This window comes from Poromitra crassiceps, assembly GCF_964638095.1.
Source record: "Poromitra crassiceps genome assembly, chromosome: 17".
Taxonomy (NCBI): Eukaryota; Metazoa; Chordata; class Actinopteri; order Beryciformes; family Melamphaidae; genus Poromitra; species Poromitra crassiceps.
In genome coordinates this window covers 30,562,138-30,589,430 of record NC_139635.1, presented here as the reverse complement: position 1 = coordinate 30,589,430, position 27,293 = coordinate 30,562,138, and the positions used below count along the sequence as shown (strand labels likewise).

Genomic DNA, 27,293 nt, shown 5'->3' with positions numbered 1-27,293 from the left:
ATAAACCAAGATAGTTTATCTACACCATCAAGACTGAAGACACAGATATACAGTGAAAGAAAGAACGATGAATGAATGAACAGCGATGGAAACGGTCGCCATCCTACCATTTACTATAAGAGAGGCAAAGCTTTCCGTGTCTTCTGAAGAGCATGAGTAGCTCCCCGTGTCTCCGGGCTTCAAATCCAAGATCTGCAGTTCATAAGTGCATCCGGTTTGTTTCATCTGGTACTTTCCTCCAGACTTCAGCACCTGTGTGCCCTTCTTCCACTCCACAGGGACTCCAGCTTTAGAGAGCTCACAGTGCAGAGTAACACTGCCTCCCTCCTCAGCCTCCTGGCTCTGCAGCTCCCGTGTGAATATGACTGGAAGAGCTGGGATTAGTACACTAGAAATTAATTAAGAGGACGGCCACAAAAGGCTAGACACCAGATGAAGACAGTATATAAAGTGCACAGAAATACCTTAATGACAGTTTACTCTTCCTTTTTATGTAAATTCTCAATTGACCAGATGCTGACTATGATCTCTACCAATACCAAGACAAACAACACAACAAAGACAAATGTGTGATGGGTAAAATAGACATACGTGAGAACACAAACACACAAACACACACACACACACACACACACACACACACACACAAACACACACACACACACACACACACACACACACACACACACACACGCACAACACACACACAATGCTGCACAGCAAATAATTGCTACTCCAAATCAAAATAGGGAGCCAGTGAAGCATACAGTATATCGTGTACATAAAACAAAGCTGACAACGCTTAGGAACCAAGAGGAGACAGCACAAGCTAATTATTGGCTAATGGCAAACCAGTAGTTTTCTTTTCCTATTGAGTTTCTGGTTGGGGAGCAGTGGGAGCATCGGATAGAGCTAGAACTATAAATGTGTGTGCAAAATTGACTGAAATAATGACATGGAGAACATAATGCTATGCTAAAACAACAGGGAATACACGCTAAAATGAATGTGTGCCACAAAACCTCTACCTGCTCCTTTGGCTTCGGACTCCAGCTCTGGCTCTGAGGTGACTGCAGACACAGCGGGCCTTTCTTTCTCTGCTGGTGTAACGAACTGAATTAAACTTCTTAAATATCTACTGTCATGAACAGTAGATAACAGGAGGACAAATACATCACATAGTGGTTGTAACCTAAGACTTATTCAAAGAGAGACATAGCATGTTGCTGAACTGATCAATTCCACACACAAGAAACACCAACAATAATGAAATTCAATCCAAATAATTTAACTAAGAGCAAATGGCAATGAGCAATTTCCAACTCCTAAGACGAACAACAACAAATGAGCCAGGCTGTTCACAAAACCCACGAAACACACAACACAAGGCCGTTAGAGTTATGTCACAATCACCACAATGTCTTCACAGCTGTGATTCAACTGAATTATAAACAAATACAGTAGGTTTTAACCTAACTTAACTTCAATGCAAAACTGCATTCAACAGTATAGCAAACTAAAAGCAGTGGGCCACATAAGTCTAAGAAGCACAAACAGTAGTATTTTCATAGTCATTAGCATGTAGACAGTTCATTTGGCTGAAACTGAACGGGGCAAAACCTCCTCTTCGTCTGAGGATGATGCAAATATCCACAATGATGCAAGTATCCATGCAATATGCAATAACAAATTATAAAACCAACTCAGCACATGGACCCATGGCAATGAAGCAATGTGGCATTCAGCTCTGATACAGCACCACATGAAGGAGAACACTTGTGAGGATTTGGGTTCATACCTTCCAGCACTTTCCTGGACTCCTCAGGCTCTTGTTTGGCAGCAGCTGGAGAAGTTGGCAGCTTCACTGCTGTGACAAAACATTTGAGGCCTGATTAAACCTCAAGAGAAACAAACTGTCGATGACGGTGACACCAGCCACACAGCTCATTCTGCTTTATTTAGCCAGTGAATCTTTGCTATTCTACAGAGTACAATTCTCTTCTGTCATCATAAATCAGGCATCAGTATGACCTTGTGGCATCATTAAGTTACTGGAGCCCAGGTTGAGATAGTTCACAGTGCAGAGTAACACTGCCTCCCTCCTCAGCCTCCTGGCTCTGGATTAGTACTACTGTTACGGATGCGAGTTGGCGCCGCCTTATTTTCCTACTTCCTTTCCTTTCTATTCTGATATGAAGCACTGATTTATCAAATTTAAGATGACAGCAGCTTTATGCTCTTTGGTAATATTTGTTATGTGTGCCGACTGTCATAAAGACTTCAATTCAGATGATTCCTGGCTGTGACATGCGCACCTTTGCGGGCTGGTCATTGATCATTGAAGAAAGCTGGTGAACAGCGAGCCTATAGCCAACAAGCAGAGGACAAGCCGACAGGCTAACAGAGCCCGGACACAGAAAAGCTGCTTTATCATGACACACAGCAAAGGCCAGAAGAATGAGCAATTGCTGGCTCTGACCCGGCACTGACTATGATCTCTAGCAATACCAAGAGAAAAACAGACGATGAAATACAAGCTGGTGGTTGAATGCCTCTGACAACAAGCCTGATTGGTGGCCCTGCCAACTCCGTGGAGGAGGTAATGAATCCAGGCATTCATGATATATCGCGTTCATGAGAATGGGACGGACGTGAGTTCACAGGGACCTTGACCTTTGACCACCAACATCTAATCAATTCATCCTTGAGTCCAAGTGGATGTTTGTGCCAAATTTGAGGAAATGTCCTCAAAGCATTCCTGAGATATCCTGTTAACGAGCATGAAACGGACGGACAACCTGAAAACATAATGGCTCCGGCCGTGGCTGTTGCTGGTGGAGGTATAAAAATGTGTCACGAGTTATGTAAACATAAAATCAAATATTCTTTTGTGTTTTTCAACTTTGAGCAACAACTTCCATGCACAACAACTCCCATGGAAAACAGACGCTATGCTATGCTATGCTATGGTCGTGACTGATAAAAGACAGAGATAGTATGTTGCTGAACAGATAAATTCCACTCAAAAAAGACCAACAATAATGAAAATCAACGAAGAGCAAATGCCAATGAGCAATTTCGAACTCCTAAGCCAACCAAGAACAAATGAGCCACGCTGTTCAGAAAATCCACACAACACAAGGCCACTAGAGCGATGTCACAACTGATCAATCTGGATGTTTAGCAACACAGCAGGGGGTTTGGAAATACCGCGGCATACAAAAAGCGACAAATGCAAACAGGACCGTGTTCATGGTCAGCACAATGGTCACAGACAATGCACTAACACGTATTTTCAAAGTCATTACCATGTATAAAATTAATTTGGCTGAAACTGACAGACAAATCTCCATGCAATATGCAATAATAAAGACACATCTTAAAACCAACAGAAAACATGAACAACACCAAGACCAAATAGAGTGGTAGCACATGGACACATGGCAATGAAGCAATGTGGCATTCAGATCTGATACAGCACCACATGAAGGAGAACACTTGTGAGGATTTGGGTTCATACCTTCCAGCACCTTCCTGGACTCCTCAGGCTCTTGTTTGGCAGCAGCTGGAGAAGTTGGCAGCTTCACTGCTGTGACAAAACATTTGAGGCCTGATTAAACCTCAAGAGAAACAAACTGTCGACGGTGACACCAGCCACACAGCTCATTCTGCTTTATTTAGCCAGTGAAGACTTGCTGAGTACACAAAAAGATTTGGCAACACTGCTTCATATTTATACTCTCTCATTATCGAAGATTAATTGAATCATGTATAGATGTAGATTACTTTCCTTCCTAAACTTCATTTCCCGTTTTGCTCTTCTGGCATCATTACTCTGGCATTAATATGGTATGTTGGCATCAGTAAGTTACTGCAGCTAGGGGCATCAAGACATAAAAACACGTTTACTGCTGTGGCAGCACCGTGGCAAAATGTCCCAACGAAATGAGTAACAACTGTAGGGGCCATGATGGAAGGAAGGCCTGTGTGGGTTACCCCCCTCCTCTTGTGAAGAGTGCCAATAGGATCTTTATTGACCCTAGAGAGTCAGGACCTCGGTTTAGCGTTTCGTTCGAAGGACAGTGCTCACTCAGAGGACAGAGTCCCTGTCTCTGGCCTGGAACATTGAGGATGAGGATATGATTCATGAGACCTGAGGGAAGAGCACCTCCTACTGGTCCTCCAACACCACTTCCAGCACTATGATCTCCCATCCAAGGACTAACCACAGTCAGTCCTGCTTAGCTTCCCGAGCAAGACAGTGATTTAACGCAGGAGCCACAGTGGTGACTTAACAAGCCCCAACAAACAATGGGAGATAGTGAACTGCATTACAAGGGAAAGAACATTTACAATAATTGAAGTAGCAGCACAAACAAAGTTACATCCAAACATGTGGCACATTACTAGTAGATGTACCGTACAGTAAGGACCATCGGTGCAGCTGTGTAACTGCCTTTGGCAACAGACACTGAAGCCGTTTTCACACATGCGCTTTATACCGGGAAATGACCAGAAAGTAATGCCTTCATGTGTGAAAGTTGTTTTCCGGTATAAGCGCGCCCCCGTCATCGCGGACATTTGACCACTTCTAACCTTGTGATAAGACCGGTATGCCGCGATACACACACACGAGACAGAGCCAGAGAGAGGAGGAACGGAGGAGAGGATGACTTACTTTTAACAAATGGTTTAACACAAACAAGTGGGGTCTTCACAGTCCATGTGGAAGACGCGTGTTGAGACGCATGATAGTTGAAACACGGGGGAGATCGATCTCTCAAAACACGGAGCAATTTAAAGTATCCGGACTCCGGAGAAAGCCTAAGCGAGAAATGTCGTTTCCCACTGCCTGCCTGCAGACAGCAGCATTCATTTGTATTGGATCGCGTTCACGTCGCCATGTATCCCAAGCATACTGTATGTCGCCGTAGTCTGCACGGGGCGTTGTCAGAGGAGAAGTCTGCACGGAGCGTCATCAGAGGAGAAATGTTTTGTTTTCCACTGCCTGGCACTCAAAGAGCAGCATCGCACAATTCACATCGTACTTTGTCACCTTTCTGGACGAAATAGTCCCACAGCGGGCTGTTTTAAACATGCTTCGACATGTTCCTTTCTGTTTCTCCTGTCCCATTCACTCATCTGCTCAAAGCAGAGAGGAGCAGAGGGGGGCGGGGGTGTGTGGAGTACATGCTGCATGGTCTGTTCTGCTCTGTGTCCCCCACCCCGCCCCCCAAAATACAGCTTCTTTCACGGCTATTTTTACACATGTGATCCCTCAGGTGTGAAGGGAAATTCCGGGAAATAGCCGTTATTGATTTACTGTACAGGCAATGTTCCTGTACGCATGTGTGAAAACGGCTCGAGTGGGATGTGGCAGGGAAATGTGCAACTAGGGGGCGCCAACGAACATCCTTCATTACCTTCTACTGCCTCTTTGATCCCCTGCTCCTTTGTATCTTGTTTGGCAGCTACTCCAGCAGCAGACTTCTCAGCTGTGAGAAAATACAATCTTAACCACAACAACTTACAGTAGGGGGTGCTATAGCCCGAGAAGCAGACAGCAGCGAACCAGATCCATATGAAAACAAACACAACTGCCACAGTCTCCTACCTACCTTCATCTCCCACTCTGGGTTCCTCTTTCTGGGACTTTTCTTTGGGAGTCTCTGTGGTGGTTGGTGTCCTCATAGCTATTTTTCAATATTGTATATTGGCTAAAGTCAGTTATACAGGAAATGTGTTCAGTTCCATACAAGCATCAAAACTAACCAACACCTGGGAGACCAGAAACTTGTAATCAAAAATCAAGCCACAGGCAACAGCAAGTAAAGCTTCTCTGCACAGATCACGATCAATATTCCAAAAGACAGCAGCGATCCACTGCAGTACTGCCACAGTGCCACAAACATGGTGCATCAAAACATCTGACGTTCAACACACAACTGGTATAAAACATATCACTAAAACAACTGGACAACATATTTACAATAGAATAGACAGAATAGCAAAACAGAACTAATAAGAGAACAAAAACGCCTTGCTTCATGTTTCAAAACGATGTATAAAAATTAATCAAATGTGACAACAACAAAAAAAGCACTTTCATCTAAAGACTAAGACTAAATCTAAAATATCTGCCAAAATTAACACTGTAGGTGGCATGCCCGTTGCGTGGTGTGACGTTCTACTGGCCAATCAGGAATGGCGTAGGGAGATAAAGATTTTGTAGGGGCGCAGGGAGGCTGCTTCTCATAGCGAGACACCTCGCGCATATTACTCATAGAACCGGGGGTTATGATCATCATAACCTTCAGTTTTAACCTAACTTCAATACAAAACTGCATCAACAATATAGCAAACCAAACGCAGTGCACCACAAAAGTCTAAGAACCACAAACAATGTTCAAGACAATGCAGTAACATTTACACAGAGTATTTTCATAGTCTTATCCATTAGCTGAGACTGACAGGGACAAAAGCGCCTCTTCATCTGAAGATGATGCAAATCTCCATGCAATATGCAATAATAAAGACACATCTTAAAACCAACAGAAAACATGAACAATACCAAGACCAAATAGAGTAGTAGCACATGGACGCATGGCAATGAAGCAATGTGGCATTCAGCTCTGATACAGCACCACATGAAGGAGAACACTTGTGAGGATTTGGGTTCATACCTTCCAGCACTTTCCTGGACTCCTCAGGCTCTTGTTTGGCAGCAGCTGGAGAAGTTGGCAGCTTCACTGCTGTGACAAAACATTTGAGGCCTGATTAAACCTCAAGAGAAACAAACTGACGACGCTGACACCAGCCACACAGCTCATTCTGCTTTATTTAGCCAGTGAAGATTTGCTGAGTACACAACATTTTTTGGCAACACTGCTTCATATTTATACTCTCTCATTATCGAAGATTAATTGAATCATGTATAGATGTAGATTACTTTCCTTCCTAAACTTCATTTCCCGTTTTGCTCTTCTGGCATCATTACTCTGGCATTAATATGGTATGTTGGCATCAGTAAGTTACTGCAGCTAGGGGCATCAAGACATAAAAACACGTTTACTGCTGTGGCAGTACCGTGGCAAAATGTCCCAACGAAATGAGTAACAACTGTAGGGTCCATGATGGAAGGAAGGCCTGCGTGGGTTACCCCCCTCCTCTTGTGAAGAGTGCCAATAGGATCTTTATTGAGCCTAGAGAGTCAGGACCTCGGTTTAGCGTTTCGTTCAAAGGACAGTGCTCACTCAGAGGACAGAGTCCCTGTCTCTGCCCTGGAACATTGAGGATGAGGATATTATTCATGAGACCTGAGGGAAGAGCACCTCCTACTGGTCCTCCAACACCACTTCCAGCACTATGATCTCCCATCCAAGGACTAACCACAGTCAGTCCTGCTTAGCTTCCCCAGCAAGACAGTGATTTAACACAGGAGCCACAGTGGCGACTTAACAAGGCCCAACAAACAATGGGAGATAGTGAACTGCATTACAAGGGAAAGGACATTTAAAATAATTGAAGTAGCAGCACAAACAAAGTTACAGCCAAACATGTGGCACATTACTAGTAGATGTACCGTACAGTAAGGACCATCGGTGCAGCTGTGTAACTGCCTTTGGCAACAGACACTGAGTGGGATGTGGCAGGAAAATGTGCAACTAGGGGGCGCCAACGAACATCCTTCATTACCTTCTACTGCCTCTTTGATCCCCTGCTCCTTTGTATCTTGTTTGGCAGCTACTCCAGCAGCAGACTTCTCAGCTGTGAGAAAATACAATCTTAACCACAACAACTTCCAGTAGGGGGTGCTATAGCCCGAGAAGCAGACAGCAGCGAACCAGATCCATATGAAAACAAACACAACTGCCACAGTCTCCTACCTACCTTCATCTCCCACTCTGGGTTCCTCTTTCTGGGACTTTTCTTTGGGAGTCTCTGTGGTGGTTGGTGTCCTCATAGCTATTTTTCAATATTGTATATTGGCTAAAGTCAGTTACACAGGAAATGTGTTCAGTTCCATACAAGCATCAAAACTAACCAACACCTGGGAGACCAGAAACTTGCAATAAAAAATCAAGCCACAGGCAACAGCAAGTAAAGCTTCTCTGGACAGATCATGATCAATACTCCAAAAGACAGCAGCGATCCACTGCAGTACTGCCACAGTGCCACAAACACGGTGCATCAAAACATCTGACGTTCAACACACAACTGCTTTAAAACATAGCACTAAAACAACTGGACAACAAATGTACAATAGAAGCAGCAAAACAGAACTAATGAGAACAAAAACACCTTGCTTCATGTTTGAAAATGATGTATAAAAATCACTAAAATGTGACTAAAACAAAAAATAAGCATTTTCATCTAAAGACTAGACTAAATCTAAAATATCTGCCAAAATTAACACTGTAGGTGGCATGCCCGTTGCGTGGTGTGACGTTCTACTGGCCAATCAGGAATGGCGTAGGGAGATAAAGATTTTGTAGGGGCGCAGGGAGGCTGCTTCTCATAGCGAGACATATCGCGCATATTACTCATAGAACCGGGGGTTATGATCATCATAACCTTCAGTTTTAACCTAACTTCAATACAAAACTGCATCAACAATATAGCAAACCAAAAGCAGTGCACCACAAAAGTCTAAGAACCACAAACAATGTTCGACAATGCAGTAACATTTACACAGAGTATTTTCATAGTCTAATCCGTTAGCTGAGACTGACAGGGACAAAAGCGCCTCTTCATCTGAAGATGATGCAAATCTCCATGCAATATGCAATAATAAAGACACATCTTAAAACCAACAGAAAACATGAACAATACCAAGACCAAATAGAGTAGTAGCACATGGACACATGGCAATGAAGCAATGTGGCATTCAGATCTGATACAGCACCACATGAAGGAGAACACTTATGAGGATTTGGGTTCATACCTTCCAGCACCTTCCTGGACTCCTCAGGCTCTTGTTTGGCAGCAGCTGGAGAAGTTGGCAGCTTCACTGCTGTGACAAAACATTTGAGGCCTGATTAAACCTCAAGAGAAACAAACTGTCGATGACGGTGACACCAGCCACACAGCTCATTCTGCTTTATTTAGCCAGTGAATCTTTGCTATTCTACAGAGTACAATTCTCTTCTGTCATCATAAATCAGGCATCAATATGACCTTGTGGCATCATTAAGTTACTGGAGCCCAGGTTGAGATAGTTCACAGTGCAGAGTAACACTGCCTCCCTCCTCAGCCTCCTGGCTCTGGATTAGTACTACTGTTACGGATGCGAGTTGGCGCCGCCTTATTTTCCTACTTCCTTTCCTTTCTATTCTGATATGAAGCATTGATTTATCAAATTTAAGATGACAGCAGCTTTATGCTCTTTGGTAATATTCTATTTCTTATGTGTGCCGACTGTCATAAAGACTTCAATTCAGATGATTCCTGGCTGTGACATCCGCACCTTTGCGGGCTGGTCATTGATCATTGAAGAAAGCTGGTGAACAGCGAGCCTATAGCCAACAAGCAGAGGACAAGCCGACAGGCTAACAGAGCCCGGACACAGAAAGGCTGCTTTATCATGACACACAGCAAAGGCCAGAAGAATGAGCAATTGCTGGCTCTGACCCGGCACTGACTATGATCTCTAGCAATACCAAGAGAAAAAGAAAAGAGGAAATACAAGCTGGTGGTTGAATGCCTCTGCCAACAAGCCTGATTGGTGGCCCTGCCAACTCCGTGGAGGAGGTAATGAAATTCCCTCCAGGCGTTAACTCATTGAGTGCCAATGACGTCGATCGACGTCAAAGTAAATAGTGACGTAGAGTGCCAATGACGTCGATCGACGTCAAATGCGTTTTTTGACGGTGGGACGTGGATCAAAGCCTCCTGCATCTCCTGTACAAATATTGTAGCTATTGAAGGTGTATAACCTATTTTACGGACTCATTAGGTGGCGACAGTGCTCTCCAGATTAGAGAAAGGTCAGGAAAACAGCAGGAAAAAGCCCCGTGATGAAAGAGAAACCGCTCATGCTGCAGCCAGAGCCATATAGATTGCTCTGGCTGCAGCTGACGTTGGCTGTGAACAGCAGTCAATCCGCTCCCACAACTGAGCCCCTCTGCCTCTGTCTGTCTGTCTGCATAGTTTCTCCACACGATTAGCCGCCAGAAAAGCAGCACCCGACACTGAAAAGCCAAACCATTCTCAGCAGTCCGGTTTGGCTTTTCCGTGTCGCGCTGGGAGCCGGCGCACAAAAATGGAGCACTCCGAAAATAGACGCTGGGTGCGTGAGGCTGTGTGTTAGTGTGGGGAGGAGTTTGCAGCTGAGGGGGGGGAGAGGGGGGTGGGGCACGCAGGGCACCACACAACTACACCACGTCACTACATCAGAAAATATTAGCTAGAGTCAGTGAATGTGCTTGAAATGCTTCATTTCACAAAAGGCTGAATAACTTAGCTTCTAATTTGAAACGCCTGAAAACACTGAAAACAACCTATATTCTCCGGCTCATAACTAAAGAACGGAAAATGGTATCAATAAACTTTTTTTTGCTGATGATACAATAGAGTCTCCTTGTTCTTTGTGCATGTTCGGTGTTTACATAGTAATATCACACAATATTCTGTGGGCCTCGAGAAATCACTGAAAACGCTCTGAAACTCTGGCACTGGGAGCGTCCGTTCTCCAAAAGTGGCTGGCACTCAATGAGTTAATGATATATCTCGTTCATGAGAATGGGACGGACGTGAGTTCACAGGGACCTTGACCTTTGACCACCAACATCTAATCAATTCATCCTTGAGTCCAAGTGGATGTTTGTGCCAAATTTGAGGAAATGTCCTCAAGGCGTTCCTGAGATATCCCGTTAACGAGCATGGAACGGACGGACAACCCAAGAACATAATGCCTCCGGCCATGGCTGTTGCTGGTGGAGGTATAAAAATGTGTCAAGAGTTATGTAAACATAAAATCAAATATTATTTTGTGTTTTTCAACTTTGAGCAACAACTTCCATGCACAACAACTCCCATGGAAAACAGATGCTATGCTATGCTATGCTATGCTATGGTCGTGACTGATAAAAGAGAGAGATAGCATGTTGCTGAACAGATCAATTCCACTCAAAAAAGACCAACAATAATGAAAATCAACGAAGAGCAAATGCCAATGAGCTATTTCCAACTCCTAAGCCAACCAAGAACAAACGAGCCACGCTGTTCAGAAAATCCACAAAACACAAGGCCACTAGAGCGATGTCACAACTGATCAATCTGGACGTTTAGCAACACAGCAGGGGGTTTGGAAATACCGCGGCATACAAAAAGCGACAAATGCAAACAGGACCCGTGTTCATGGTCAGCACAATGGTCACAGACAATGCACTAACACGTATTTTCATAGTCATTACCATGTAAAAAATTAATTTGGCTGAAACTGACAGACAAATCTCCATGCAATATGCAATAATAAAGACACATCTTAAAACCAACGGAAAACATGAACAATACCAAGACCAAATAGAGTACCGTAGTAGCACATGGACACATGGCAATGTGAGGATTTGGGTTCATACCTTCCAGCACTTTCCTGGACTCCTCAGGCTCTTGTTTGGCAGCAGCTGGAGAAGTTGGCAGCTTCACTGCTGTGACAAAACATTTGAGGCCTGATTAAACCTCAAGAGAAACAAACTGTCGACGACGGTGACACCAGCCACACAGCTCATTCTGCTTTATTTAGCCAGTGAAGATTTGCTGAGTACACATTATTTTGGCAACACTGCTTCATATTTATACTCTCTCATTATTAAAGATTAATTGAATCATGTATAGATGTAGATTACTTTCCTTCCTAATCTTCATTTCCCTTTTTGCTCTTCTGGCATAATTATAATTATTAATAATTATTATAATTTGAGATTGTTGTCTGTTTGCTCCATCGTCTAGTGTTGTTGTGATCGCTGTGCTGCAAACTGCACAAAGACAAATTCCCCGTTTGTAATGTGATTATTACTCACTATGGCTATTAAAACTATCTTGTATCTGTATCTGGCATTAATATGGCATTCTGGCATCATTACGTTTTTGTTTTTGCTTTGTTTTTATACAGGGGGAGTCTCACTGAGAGCAATGCTGAATGCTCTCTTTTTCCGGAGTGCCCTGTTCACATTCACGCACACATTCATACCTGGAAGCTGACCAGTACAACCACAGTCTGATCTGTTGGCCACTGAGTAGCTCCACTGGACCGGTTGGGGTTAAGGGCCTTGCTCAAGGGCACCTCAGTGGTGGTAATGAGGGAGGGGCAAACACTGCAGTATAAAGTTACTGGAGCTGGAAGCTTCACAAATACATACTAATTTCATATAACATCCGACTAGCATTTATTAACCCAATGGCAGACCAGTACCATAGATGGAAACTTAGACAGAGAATTACCAGCCAAGCTGTCTTGTAGGGGTGCTCCAAAAAATCGATTCTGAAAGGATCGCGATTCTTAATGCCACGATTCCTGGATCGATTCCAAACTCCCAAGAATCGATTCTTAAAATCGTTAAAAAAAAAAAAAAAAAAAAATGTTACAGTGCACCTGAACGCAACATGCAAGATACCGGCTGAATAAGTGTCCAAATGTTCATGTCATTTGTGTACTGTACTGCCACGGTGCCACCACCTCTTGCACTTAAGAACTCTGGTTAATGTATTCCCCCCAAAATCTATAAATCCTTCTCAAAGTCTACAGATCCCCCCCAGCCTATAAATCCATCTTATCTGAAGAACATAAGGGGGGAATTCCCCCCTAGTTTGCAAAATGAATTTAGGCCCTGACTGTAATACAGAAGTTGAATTTGAAGTTCAGCATGAATACATTTGTCATTTTATGTCTTATATTTACCTTTGTGTGTTATTGCAATATAAAACTACATAATTGAGAATCGATTCTAGATTCTGGAATTGAGAATCGTTGGAATCGAGAATCGTTGGAATCGAGAATCGATTCTGGAATCGGATCGTGACCCGAGGAATCGGAATCGGATCGGATCGTGGCTTAGCCGGATCGGAGCACCCCTACTGTCTTGTCCCTCAAGGGGCCTCGTGTCAGAGTGACATGACTTTTGAATTCAGCTACATGAGAGCAACAGATGACAAATAAGTTGTTCTTTGCTCTCATTCTTTCAATCATGCCATTGCCACCAAAAGCCTCAGCATTACAAAGGGAAATAGCAAAATACATTTAAAATAATTGAAGTAGCAGCACAAACAAGCTACAGCCAAACATGTGGCACATTACTAGATGTACCATACAGTAAGACCATCAGACGCTGAGTGGGATGTGGCAGGGAAATGTGCAACTAGGGGACGAACATCCTTCATTACCTTCTACTGCCTCTTTGGTCACCTGCTTCTTTGTATCTTGTTTGGCAGCTACTCCAGCAGCAGACTTCTCAGCTGTGAGAAAATACAATCTTAACCACAACAACTTCCAGTAGGGGGTGCTATAGCCCGAGAAGCAGACAGCAGCGAACCAGATCCATATGAAAACAAACACAACTGCCACAGTCTCCTACCTACCTTCATCTCCCACTCTGGGTTCCTCTTTCTGGGACTTTTCTTTGTGAGTCTCTGTGGTGGTTGGTGTCCTCATAGCTATTTTTCAATATTGTATATTGGCTAAAGTCAGTTACACAGGAAATGTGTTCAGTTCCATACAAGCATCAAAACTAACCAACACCTGGGAGACCAGAAACTTGCAATAAAAAATCAAGCCACAGGCAACAGCAAGTAAAGCTTCTCTGGACAGATCATGATCAATACTCCAAAAGACAGCAGCGATCCACTGCAGTACTGCCACAGTGCCACAAACACGGTGCATCAAAACATCTGACGTTCAACACACAACTGGTATAAAACAGCACGAAAACAACTGGACAACAACATATTTGCAATAGAATAGACAGAATAGCAAAAGATAACTAATAAGAGAACAAAAAAGCCTTGCTTCATGTTTAAACCATTCATCAGGCAACATGACCAACAGATAATAAAGCCAAACAAAACTGTATCCTGCCTCTATACCTTCCAACACTTATTTGTGTATTCTCTATTTCTGTCAACCTCATGTTACAACCAGATACTCCCTCATGGCTTTCTGATTGGTTTTCAGACTGAAGGGGTTGGAGCTTACAGGGTTTGAGGAAGCCTAGAAGGAGGACTTCCGGTTAAACTCTTGAGGGCTGCTTGAGGAGAGAGTGCATGGCTGGGAGCCATTTTGTGACAGGCTGTGTGGGAGACAGTTGCCCTTTCTCAATATGGGTGCTTGTTTGTTCTTGTGTTCCTTTTGAAACGTCATGATGAGTCACAGTGGCAGCTGTAAGCTCCCCAGACAGATTTTTTTTTTTTACACATGGGTTCCCACTTCCCAGATTGTGTTATGTGGGCTTGTGACCTAGCAAGTTCATTCTTCCAATAACGACTAGCAAGAACGTCCTCCCCAAAAACACAAGTCTGTACTTTGCATTCTTGGTATTGAGAAAGGGCCATCTCTAATGCTCTCGGTTTCTCTCTGTAAGATGGAGTCGGGCTAACTGCTGCGATGGACCATGGACGATGTGGATTCCCCTTTCTTTCTGTAATGGCGTTTGTTCCGGGGGTTTTTTATGTCCAACTGAACTACCAAATGGACACCGAGGAGTAAAGTGCCGGTGGATCCAAGAAGACGAGTTGGTCGAAGATAAGCGGTTGGAGTGATGCCAGAAGCTAACCTGACCGTAGCCAGATTTGTTCTTCGTTCGCATCGTAACTTGCTCGGCGACAGCATCACATAACGTTACTATCGTTACTATGAGGTAAAGTACCAAGTGATTAAAACGGTCTCTTGCCGGTTTCCAATGTCTTACCGCAGATTTGAAGATCTTATATTCGTCAGAGTAGTTTGTCCGGCAGAAACAACTATTTAAAAGCAGTCTTTCCACAGCCTGTGCCAAATTTAGGAGAGGAGAGGCGCCCCAGTGCCGACAGGAACCTTGGGAGTTTGAGTATTCCATGTTTTGCTTCCCAGGTACGCTGGAATTGTTCACTGCAATGTTGTTTGTTTGCCACGTGCAAGCGGTGCACCATGATAGTAATATCCAACACACTCTGCTGTCAATTCGGCACAGGCTGTCGAAAGACTGCTTTTAAACGGTTGTTTCACCATGGAATATCATGTAACACCGCCGGACAAACTACTCTACAAATCTGCGATAAGATATCGGAAACAGGTAAGAAACCATTTGAACTACTTGGTACATCATAGTAACGATACAATACGTTATGTGACGCTGTCGCTGAGCGATTTGCAATGCGAACAAGGAACAAATGGGGCTAACTTGACCTAGTACCAAGCTTGCACCTCGCTCAGTCCGAAATTCTCTTTACATTTCTAAATATGTTTATGGAGGATAGGGCCGCTAGACAGCAAGATAATGTTCCTGAGAAGTGATTGTGCCCTGGGCTTGTATCTGTATACATACAGCCTGGATAAGAGACAGTAGCAGACAAGAGGCATGCGAACAGCGGTCTGGTGTCTATCCCTACCTTCACCTCCCACTTTCAGCTCTGCTTTGTGGGGCTCCTGTTTTTGGGCCTGCTGTTTTGGAGGAGTCTCTTCAGTAGTTGGAAGCCTCACAGCTATGGAATTAAACATAACATCGATCGGACCCACAATTTTAAATAGCCTTAGATTATAGAATCCGCAACATGCAATGCACAAGTCTTAAAGCCACCAAATCTTGAGGAGCCAATCACATTGCATGTGCATACAGTAAGTGGCATTATACACCCCAGTAATGCAGTAAGTAAAGCATAAGGATTGGAACAAAAGCTTATGGTCATTCAAATAAGTCGACGCTACAAAACAAACCCAGATCAACAAAGCTGAGATCACAGATGATGATGCGGGGGGATCCACGGCAGTGGTACAAAGTACCAAAAAATGACAGCAGAGAGCAAGAGATTTAACAGCTGGCTAAAAGAGCTACCAGCAGAGTAAATAGGCTAGCTAGACCAAAACAGTATAGGGGAAGGGAAAAAGAAATTCTAGTCTTAAAACAATTCTTCAAGCAAAAATACACAATGCAAGTCAATTAATCAACCCCAAAAAGTCCTGACATCTGTCATCAGCGAAGAGATGGAATTAAGACGTGTTTTGACGACACTGGATATCTTAGTATGGTTTCTCCCAAACAGGTTGCTTAGAGAATGTTGATCACCTCTCTAGCAGTGAGAAGAAGAGCACGTCTACTCTCCACTTTTGACTTAATTTCACAAAGTGATGCGCACACATCCATCACATATACTGTCATGCACAAAGGCTCAATCAAGAGGCAAAGCCAGGAATCTTCTACCATTTACCTTCTACGGCCTCTTTGATCTCTTGCCTCTCAGGCTTGTCTTTGGCAACTACTGATGGAGCTTCAGACGTCATTGCTGCAATACAATATGATATTATGGACAAATGTGTTGGGAGTTCCAGCACTTGGCAAGAACCATGTTAACATCCAAAATAGTCTTGCATATTGGTTGCAAAGTTTTACATAAAAACAGCCATATTAACTCATTGAGTGCCAAGGACGGACATGTTCGTCATTTCAAATAGTAACGTAGAGTGCCAAGGACGGACATGTTCGTCAATTGCGTTTTTTGACGGTGGGGCGTCGATCAAAGCCTTCTGCCTCTGATGTACAAATATTATAGCTATTGGATGTGTCTAACCTATTTTACAGAACCCTTAGGTGGCGACAGTGCTCTCCACATAACAGAAAGGCAAGGAAAAAACAAAGAAGAAGTCGTTATGGAAACGGAAATCGCATCGCATCCGTATGCATCGATATGCTGAAGCACGTTACTGCAGCTGTGCCTGCAGCAGCCAATCTGCTCCCACAATTGAGCCGGACAGCACATCCGCACATCCACACCGTGGAGTTGTTATTATTCTCAACTGGAAGCATCGTTGCCGGTGACAAACACACGCGGAACGCTGTAAAAAAGCAGGATGTCGATGTCCCTTCACTGTGCGCACAGCAAACTCAGCAGAGAGCCACCACAGACAGGAGGAGGAGTGTGCAGTTGAGGCGAGGCGGGGCGGGGCGGGGCGGGGGGGGGGGGGGGGGGGGGGGGGGCACGCAGAGCAGCGCGCAACACCCAGACAGACCCAGGCAGCAGGACAGGATTGACAAACGCAAGCCAGAATATCCGATGCCCACCAGCAGCAAATCAAGACCAGCAAGAAGCTGCAACCAGCAGCGCACGCAGGGGCCAGCGCTGCTGGTTGTAGCTAAAAAATATTATTCTGCCAAACAGAATTCCCTGGCCTTCACTGTTTTATTGAAGGAAATTATTTTTGAGGTGTGACTACATTAGAAAAGATTAGCTTCAGAGTCAGTGATGTGCTTGAAATGTTTAATTTCACAAAAGGCCAATTATCTCAGCTTCTAGAAAAAAATTGCTATTTTTGGATGAATCAAGCTATCTTCTCCGGCTCATAACTAAAGAACGGAAAATGGGATCAGTAAACTTTTTTTTGCAGATGATAGAATAGAGTCTCATCGTTCTTTGTGCGTGTTCAGTGTTTACATAGTAATATCACACAATATTCTGTGGGCCTCGAGAAATCACTGAAAACGCTCTGAAACTCTGGCACTGGGAGCATCCGTTCTCCAAAAGTGGCTGGCACTCAATGAGTTAAACAAGCGCAAATACATTGAAGCCCACGGCGCAATTATGTGGCCATTCAGCCTTATGGCACTTTAGGCAATGTTTTGGAGGTACCGCTAATTGGTTTCAACAAGGAAAATTGTCCTAACCCTAAACCCTCCCCCTAACCCTAATCCACCAACATCCCCCCAGCCACTCCCCCTACCCACCCCTCGAACCCTGACTCTCTACAACCTTCCTTTCCCCAGCTGCGTCCCTTTTCCCTCCCCCTACCCACCCCTCAAAGCCCGACTCTCTATGGCTGCGTTCCAATCAGCAAGTTTAGTTCCCAGCGAAGTGGACTACACACGCACAGGGTATTCAGTCATGTTAACTAATATGGCTGAATACCCTGTGCAGTCCACTTCACTGGGAACTACTTGCCGATCGGAACTTAGCCTATGACCTTCCTATCCCTAGCGACTATTCCCTAGCTCCTCCCCCTTCCTGACCACGACCCTCTCCCATCACCCACATCCCCCTAGGCACCCCCCCTACCCACCCCCCGAACCCCAACTCTCTATGACCTACCTATCCCTAGCTACTGCCCCTATTCCATAGCCCCACCCCCTTCACTAAACGTCTGAGTGACTGAGTAAGTGTCCTGACTTTTGCATCTTCTGCCAGCCCCAGCCAGGCCTGCTGCCAGCTATGACTATAATGTATGTATGTGTGTGAATGGCACAAATACAATGATCTCTGCAGTCTTCTTCAAACATTAAGCAGGTATATGCTAAAAGCGCCATGCTACACTGAAATAAGCAACGCTCATATAATCTCCAAGAGACAACAGATACCATTCTCAGAAAAAAGCACCAATAACAAACAAATAAAGCAATCCCACATTGGGGGGGGACTTGTGACAGGCAATCCCATTATCAGACAGACTTGCCAAAGCAGAGGCACAGAAAACAGCAACAGAACATTTGGTATCAAAAGCTATAGCATTGCACAGCATGTGCCAGAACAGATACAGGTCCAATTTTAGAGCAGACTGGACATGGGGACAGACGAAAAAGCCACTATCAATAAACTGGACAGTGCAGGTAAAGCTGCAAGCCAAACTGCCGCTAAATGCCATCTTCTCTCCATACCTTCCTTTGTTTCTTTGGCCTCCTGCCTCTTAGCTTCCTGTATGGCAGCTGATGCAGGAGCTGGAGGCTTCACATCTTCCTGTATGGCAGCTGATGCAGGAGCTGGAGGCTTCACAGCTTCCTGTATGGCAGCTGATGCAGGAGCTGGAGGCTTCACATCTTCCTGTATGGCAGCTGATGCAGGAGCTGGAGGCTTCACAGCTTCCTGTATGGCAGCTGATGCAGGAGCTGGAGGCTTCACAGCTTCCTGTATGGCAGCTGATGCAGGAGCTGGAGGCTTCACATCTTCCTGTATGGCAGCTGATGCAGGAGCTGGAGGCTTCACAGCTTCCTGTATGGCAGCTGATGCAGGAGCTGGAGGCTTCACATCTTCCTGTATGGCAGCTGATGCAGGAGCTGGAGGCTTCACAGCTTCCTGTATGGCAGCTGATGCAGGAGCTGGAGGCTTCACATCTTCCTGTATGGCAGCTGATGCAGGAGCTGGAGGCTTCACAGCTTCCTGTATGGCAGCTGATGCAGGAGCTGGAGGCTTCACAGCTTCCTGTATGGCAGCTGATGCAGGAGCTGGAGGCGTCACAGCTTCCTGTGTGGTAGCTGATACAGGAGCTGGAGGCTTCACAGCTTCCTGTGTGGCAGCTGATGCAGGAGCTGGAGGCTTCACAGCTTCCTGTGTGGTAGCTGATGCAGGAGCTGGAGGCTTCACAGCTTCCTGTATGGCAGCTGATGCAGGAGCTGGAGGCTTCACAGCTTCCTGTGTGGCAGCTGATGCAGGAGCTGGAGGCTTCACAGCTTCCTGTATGGCAGCTGATGCAGGAGCTGGAGGCTTCACAGCTTCCTGTGTGGTAGCTGAAGCAGCTGATGTAGGAGCTGCCTGTGTGGTAGCTGAAGCAGCTGATGCAGGAGCTGCCTGTGTGGCAGCTGATGCAGGAGCTGATGGCTTCACAGCTGTGATGAAACAAGTTGAATTCAGAATCTCATCATATACTCGACCAATGACCGCATTGCCATAAAAACGAAACAGCAGCATATAGCAGAACAGCTCACAAAGTTCAATTTAAAAAATTCAGCAATCCACAAGCGCCATAAAACACAGCTCATAACTAAGATATGAAAAGAATATCTACAGGCTTTTGCAACATTGATCTAACCAAGTTGGTTTTCTATGCAATAAATGACAACGCACAACAGAAAAACTGGACACTCAATCTCCTAATCTCTATGATGGTGGATAAAACAGATCAAACTAATTTACGGACTCGTGTAGAGACATCCTCAATGGTAAACAAATCAAATTAAAATAAATAAACATACAGACAGACAGTGTCTGGTAAAATGCCAAACCATGTTAGCATATAATATAAATCAGATGCTCCTCCCACAATAGGGTTTCCACTTTGGAGTCATTACAGGAGCTACAGGCTTATAGCTACAACGATGTGTACAATTTTGAGCCGTGATCAAAGATCAGGAAACTAAGGACGAGAAAAAAAGTGAAAACTACTGAAAGTTCAACCATTCAGCTGCTTGCATACTGAGCAGCACAGATGTCAGACAGACAGATCCAACCATCACACGCACAGACAACAATCTGGTGCCTGTATACACCCACAAAGACTGAAACAAACACTGATATTATATGCAGTTGCAAAACAGCTGCAAGACATTAAAAGACAATGAGATAAAATAAATGACAGGAAAAGTGAAAATGGTTCAGTCAAGACAAAACCATTAATACAACAGTTCGAGATGAAAGTCTAATACAAAATGTACCTCCTTTCAATTCACCATCAATCTTTACAGGAAAAACTGTGATTAAGTTTGAAAAAGTGACTTCTAGGCAAAAATATCTTGAAATTGCTGAAATTATTGAAACATAGTTTAATATACAGTAGTTAAAATGACAAACCGTCCTCCTACCCTTGACGTTGAGGCTGGCTGTGGTCTTCTGGTCTCCACACACACAGCTGTAGTCTCCACTGTCTTCTGGCTCCACTTTGCTGATCAGGAGTTCATTCACAGAGGCTTTCTGCTTCATCTGGTACTTTTCTCCAGACTTCAGCACCTGTGTGTCCTTCTTCCACTCCACAGGGACTCCAGCTTTAGAGAGCTCACAGTGCAGAGTAACACTGCCTCCCTCCTCAGCCTCCTGGCTCTCCAGCTTCTGTTTGAAGCTCACTGGTTGGGCTGAGGAATCATTAGTTTGTTAGTAACCAATCACAAACCGTCAACAGAAAATAGCCACATACAACAAAAAGGAAATGAAAGAATACATAAAAACAGGATGAAGTACAATTATACTAGTTCAGTCAACAATTAACTACATTATAATACACTGAATAATGAAAAAAATAGAGGGTACTCGGTAGAGTGCATACCGCCGCCAAACTTTCTACAAAGTTTTGCTGTATTATGTGAATCTATTTGGCAGTTAGCCGCCTTTTTGTGATTGGCCACGCCCATTGCCACACCCCTTTTTGGCCAGTTGGCGTGGAAAGTCAATGAGTTCTAAGATGGCCCATGACCTACTTTTCTACAAAGTTTTGTTCAAGTCCGTTCATAACTTTGTGAGATATCCTGAGGACAGACAGACCTACAGACAGACAGACAGACAGACAGACAAGGCGAAAACATTACCTCCCGGCTAGTGTCCTCTAGAGAGAGAGTGGCGTCAGCGGAGGACCAAAATGCGTGACTCATTAGCCAATGAACAGCCAGGAAAGGGTCTCGCGCTACTTTTGCATGCTAAAATAAAGCTGATAATGTACAATTGGATTCAAAACAAAAAAAAAACTTTCTAAGTACAACACAAACTGTCCATTTTGCTGCAACTCGACAGTGCTGCTTAATCCAGGACCTTACTTCCTGGAACTCTTGAGAGTAAAAAACTGGTCCATTGGAGTGAATGGAGATGTCGGGACTCTTCTATCTACACGGCTCTGCTCCCGGCCAACTCCGTGTGCGGAGGTAACAAAACACAGAAACAACTCAAATACTGACATAAACGAAGTAGACAGAACAGACATCACAGAGGTGACTGCAGCACAGACATGATGAGCAAAATAAATGTGTCGAAAACAACAAATATGCGCATTTGAAAACCTGTTAGATACATTTTTCAACACTAGATCCATGGACTGACTCGTTTAAAAACCGTCCTCCTACCCTTGACATTGAGGCTGGCTGTGGTCTTCTGGTCTCCACACACACAGCTGTAGTCTCCACTGTCTTCTGGCTCCACTTTGCTGATCAGGAGTTCATTCACAGAGGCTTTCTGCTTCATCTGGTACTTTTCTCCAGACTTCAGCACCTGTGTGTCCTTCTTCCACTCCACAGGGACTCCAGCTTTAGAGAGCTCACAGTGCAGAGTAACACTGCCTCCCTCCTCAGCCTCCTGGCTCTCCAGCTTCTGTTTGAACGTCACTGGTTGGGCTGAGGAATCATTAGTTTGTTAGTAACCAATCACAAACCACCAAGAAAACATAGCCACATACAACAAAAAGGAAATAAAAGAATACATAAAAACAGGATGAAGTACAATTATACTAGTTCAGTCAACAATTAAGTACATTATAATACACTGAATAACAAACAAAATAGAGGGTAATAATCGGTAGAGTGCATACCGCCGCCAAACTTTCTACAAAGTTTTGCAGTATTATGTGAATCTGTTTGGCATTTCGGCACCTTTTTGTGATTGGCCACGCCCATTGTCACACCCCTTTTTGGCCAGTTGGCGTGGAAAGTCAATGAGTTCTAAGATGGCCCATGACCTACTTTTCTACAAAGTTTTGTTCAAGTCCATTCATAACTTTTTGAGATATCCTGAGGACAGACACAGACAGACCTACAGACAGACAGAGACCGACAGACCGACAGACAGACCGAGACAGACAGACCTACAGACAGACAAGACAGAGACAGACAGACAGACCGACAGACAGACAGAGACAGACCGACAACAGACAGACAGACAGACAGACAGACAGACGTACGAGGCGAAAACGTTACCTCCCGGCCAACTCCGTGTGCGGAGGTAACAAAACACAGAAACAAACCAAATACTGACACAAAAACTAGGTAGACAAAACAGACAAACCTGTTAGATACATTTTTCAACACTAAATCCATGGATTGACTCATTTAAAAACCATCCTCCTACCATTGATCTTGAGGCTGGCTGTGGTCTTCTGGTCTCCACACACACAGCTGTAGTCTCCACTGTCTTCTGGCTCCACTTTGCTGATCAGGAGTTCATTCACAGAGGCTTTCTGCTTCATCTGGTACTTTTCTCCAGACTTCAGCACCTGTGTGTCCTTCTTCCACTCCACAGGGACTCCAGCTTTAGAGAGCTCACAGTGCAGAGTAACACTGCCTCCCTCCTCAGCCTCCTGGCTCTCCAGCTTCTCTTTGAAGCTCACTGGCAATGCTGTACAACCAACGTTTGAGCACTTCTTAATGATGTGGTTTGGTTTCACAAAACACAAATCTAACAAAAACCTAACACTTTTATAGGCAAGAAAATACGAGATAACTTTTGTTTTATGTTCAAATTGGCTGTCTCAATTAATGAATAAATCCATACCATCAACGTTGATAGTTGCAGCGGTCTTCTGGTCCCCACACTCACAGGAATACTCTCCACTATCTTCAACCTTCAAATCCTTTATTTGAAGCTCAAAAGAGGTCTCTCTTTGTTTCATCTCATACTTCTCTCCCGCTTTAAGAATTTCAGAGCCCTTCTTCCACTGAACTTCAGCCCCAGGCTTGGATAACTCGCAGCAAAGTGTTACTGTCTCCCCTTCCTTTTTAGCCTGGTTCTTTAGCTTCTCTTGAAAACTGGCAGGCAGGGCTATAAGAAAATGGACAATGACTTCATTATATTAAGCACATCACTGAATATCTTGGGTTGTGATGGAGAAGGCAAAGTGATGAGAAGGATGATGGATGAATTGACGTACTCCAGTCTTCCAACGCTAGCTTTTGGAACCTGAACATGATTCCAACAATTGGGTTGATGAAAAAACATGATTGTTTTGATGACGCTTTTGCTACAACAGTGCATTGAATTTCAATGCAAACAGAAACATGACAGTACAACACTGTAGAAAAGATGACCAACTTTGAAAACATTTGGTCAAGCAGTGAGCAGTGCTTTCACAACAACAACAAAATGCATTGAGGAATGAATCCCGCGGAAACACTGGCACAGGTGCTGATGGAGCTGGACAGGTGCATCATTTGTGTGGATGTACAAAGCATTCTCTATCCACTTGAAAAAACATGCAAATCCCAAGACAAATATGATAGAAATGGCATTGAAGAAAACAGCAAAGCCGACCAGCCAGGAATGCACTCACAATGCAAAAGATAATACACGTAATTTGTGCCAGAAAATATAAATAACAACAACAAGCAAAAAACTTCAACAAGACAAGAATAGATGATGAGTGGGGGGGCCATGTAAATTACCTTTGACCACAAGGGAGGCGTATACTTTCTGGTCCCCGGCAACCACAGAGATGGTGCCCGAGTCCTGTGGACTCAGCTCTTTAATGGTAAGAGAGCGGTAACCCCCTTCTAACACCACAATATCATTGAGGGGGCCGGGCTGCAGAGGAGTTTGATCTAAGCACCACTGTACAGGAGGCAGATCTCTAGGGCTGACTACACAGCACACAAACGTAGCAGCTTCCCCCTCAAAGCAATTAACATCCTGAGGTTTTTCCACTATAAGCACTGCCTGATCTGGGTGGAATGAATAATAGACCAAACAGACTTTGGCGTAAAGCACAAACAAAATCACACCGCAGGCTAAAGCAAAGTACCATCCACCACTAAAAGTGTGGTGTAATGCCATGACCAAACTCAAACAGTAGCAAACCAAAAACACAAAATCTAATAAGACATGATGCAGAGAGAGTACTGTAACTATACGGTTTCTACTGAAAAATAAATAAATAAATAAGTAAATAAATAAATAACAGATGTATTTTATAGATACCAGTTAGTTATATAAAATTGTTGAAAAAGCAAATGATACGCTGCCTTTAAATAAACGTTACAAAAGACTGCATAATACAGGTATACACGATTCAACCGCTAACATTTCATTATGGCAGATACTGAGAGGCAAATACTCAGAGGCCATACTCATAATGGGTGAATGTTGCCTAATTTGCTTGCAGCAAACAAGATGAAAAAGTCAGAAGTGTTAAATGCAAAGGGGTAAAATGTATGAATTGCCTATCAGGGGAAAAACACATTAAACACATATACAAATACAGGAAAAGGTTCAATGGGCCACTTCAGTAAAGACTGAACCCAAAGAGAGGACTGGAGCACACGAATACATTATTTAATAATGTACCCATTATTAAATCATTTCTAGTGATTTCGTGTGCTCCAGTCCTCTCTTTGGGTTCAGTCTTTACTGAAGTGGCCCATTGAAACTTTTCCAGTGTTTTGTCCTCTTCTGAGAGCACCGACCTCCCTATGTGGAGGGGTTGAAGCGCAAGAGACTCCCTCTACCCACATATACAAATACATTTCAAAATAGACCACAGTGATAGGCTTCTGTACTACATGTACTCTGTAGTTCAGGATAAGAGCTGTGTGTTTCAAGCTTAGTACTATATTACTATAATACTATATAGTATATATATATATATATATATAGATGCAGAATGTTGTACCCACCTACACCATATGCCAGCATTCATGATAGCCTATCACTGGGTGTGCTGAATTCCAATTAATGGCGGCAGCGCCAACATTGGAGCATGATTTCATAATGGTAAACACTCTGAAAACTGGTAACAAACTCAAGTTCTTACCTTTGACTGTCACCTTTGCTATGCTCTTGGCAGTACCCACGTCACAAGTGTAGATGTCACTGTCTTTGTCCTCCAGATGCTTGATGGTGAGCGTTAAGACCCCCTCCTTCTGGGACATCTCATATCGTCCTCCGGCCTGGAGATCTAAGCTACCTTTGAACCACGTCACCTTGGATGAGCTTTGTGCCGTCTCACATTGCAAAGTCACCGAGCCCCCCGCCTCTGCTTGGCTGTCCTTTAGCGCTTTGGTGAATTTATGGAGTGGCTCTGTGAAAACGAAAACAACTTTGTTGCATGTTTAGACACTGTATGAAATTATACGATTAAAGTCAAACTGTGGCTTGAGAATATGAGATTACCCATGAGCTGAATCTATTTTTAGTATTCACATATTGATTATATTATATGTTATATTATTTCTATATCAAAAATTCTCAACAGTAGTTGATTTATTGAGTTATTGTTATGCTTGTCTCTTAAACAGTCAAAGATCAACACTGTCCTCAGATAAAAGTAGATAACTAAGAAAAGTCTTCTAAGTCATACCCTTGAACTCCAGCATAGCCTTGGTGGTTGCTCCTCCAACAACCTCACAACTGTACTCTCCAGAGTCCTGAGCAGAGATGTTATGGATCGTCAGCTTCATGACCTTATGCTCTTGGCTGATTTCATACTTCTGGCTCTTCCTGATGGCCTTGCCTTCCTTGGCCCAATTTACTGTTGAGCTAGCCTGTGTTACCTCACAGGTAAACACTGCATCTTCCCCTGGACCAGCACTAACATTCCGTAGTCCCTTCAACACAGATGAAGCTTTGCCTGCAACAAGGCAAGACAACAAGTTTTATATTCATGTTTACTTTTGTCATTTCAACACTTTGATTCATTCAGTGTCTCAAGTCTGTCTAGGTATCTTAAAAACAACAGATAATTTACCTTCAACTGCTAATGTTGTTTTGGAGCTCAGGTCTTTAATGTTGAAAACCACCTCTCCAGCATCAGCAGGGGTGACATCGTTGATGGTCAGCATGTACTTGCGTCCTTTACTAGAGATGGTGAAGCGTCCGTTTGCCACGGTTTGGCCATTCAGCATCCAGGAGCACTCATCTGTGCTCTCCCGTGACAAGATACACTCAAAGCTACATGTCCCTCCCTCATTCGCCTCAGCTGACTTCAGATATTTGGTAATTCCAATGCCAATTTCTAAAGTCAGGGCAGAGAGCATAAGGTGTGTTGTATCAATGGAGGTTTTGATCAAAATAAAAAATAAAATAAAACAAAAACAAAAACAAAAACAGATGGCATATCAAATGTAGACTGTAGAACAAATAAAATCAATCAATCAATAAATACATAAATAAATGTCTTGGGCTTTTAATGAACACCATCACATAATTTATGTAAGCGAGCACAGATCCTGTACATGTCATGGTGCCCACCGGGCAGCCATGGTACAGCCTCAGACTAATCAATGCCGCCCTCTAGAGGCCACCAGTAACCGTCCCCAAGTATCCGTCCAAGTATCTGCCCTATCACCTGATATTGCCGTGTGTTGCCACACTGCAAGCTACGCTGGCACCGTGGAAAAATATGCTCAACAATTAGGGATGGGAAAGTATATCAAAATATATCA

At 43.9% G+C, this 27,293-nt stretch overlaps 1 protein-coding gene across 1 annotated transcript in view; it reads right to left on the bottom strand.

Moving 5' to 3' along the window:
- The window catches only part of obscnb (obscurin, cytoskeletal calmodulin and titin-interacting RhoGEF b), a gene marked incomplete at its 5' end in the record, with an annotated part of 85,995 nt that overhangs the window by 34,516 nt on the left and 24,186 nt on the right, over positions 1-27,293 (bottom strand). Inside the window, 8 exons of the mRNA XM_083653515.1 lie at positions 108-374; positions 20,748-21,014; positions 21,993-22,259; positions 22,990-23,256; positions 23,413-23,679; positions 25,664-25,930; positions 26,210-26,479; positions 26,597-26,863. Coding sequence (XP_083509641.1) covers positions 108-374; positions 20,748-21,014; positions 21,993-22,259; positions 22,990-23,256; positions 23,413-23,679; positions 25,664-25,930; positions 26,210-26,479; positions 26,597-26,863 — 2,139 coding nt within the window. The remainder of the gene's footprint in view (positions 1-107; positions 375-20,747; positions 21,015-21,992; positions 22,260-22,989; positions 23,257-23,412; positions 23,680-25,663; positions 25,931-26,209; positions 26,480-26,596; positions 26,864-27,293) is intronic.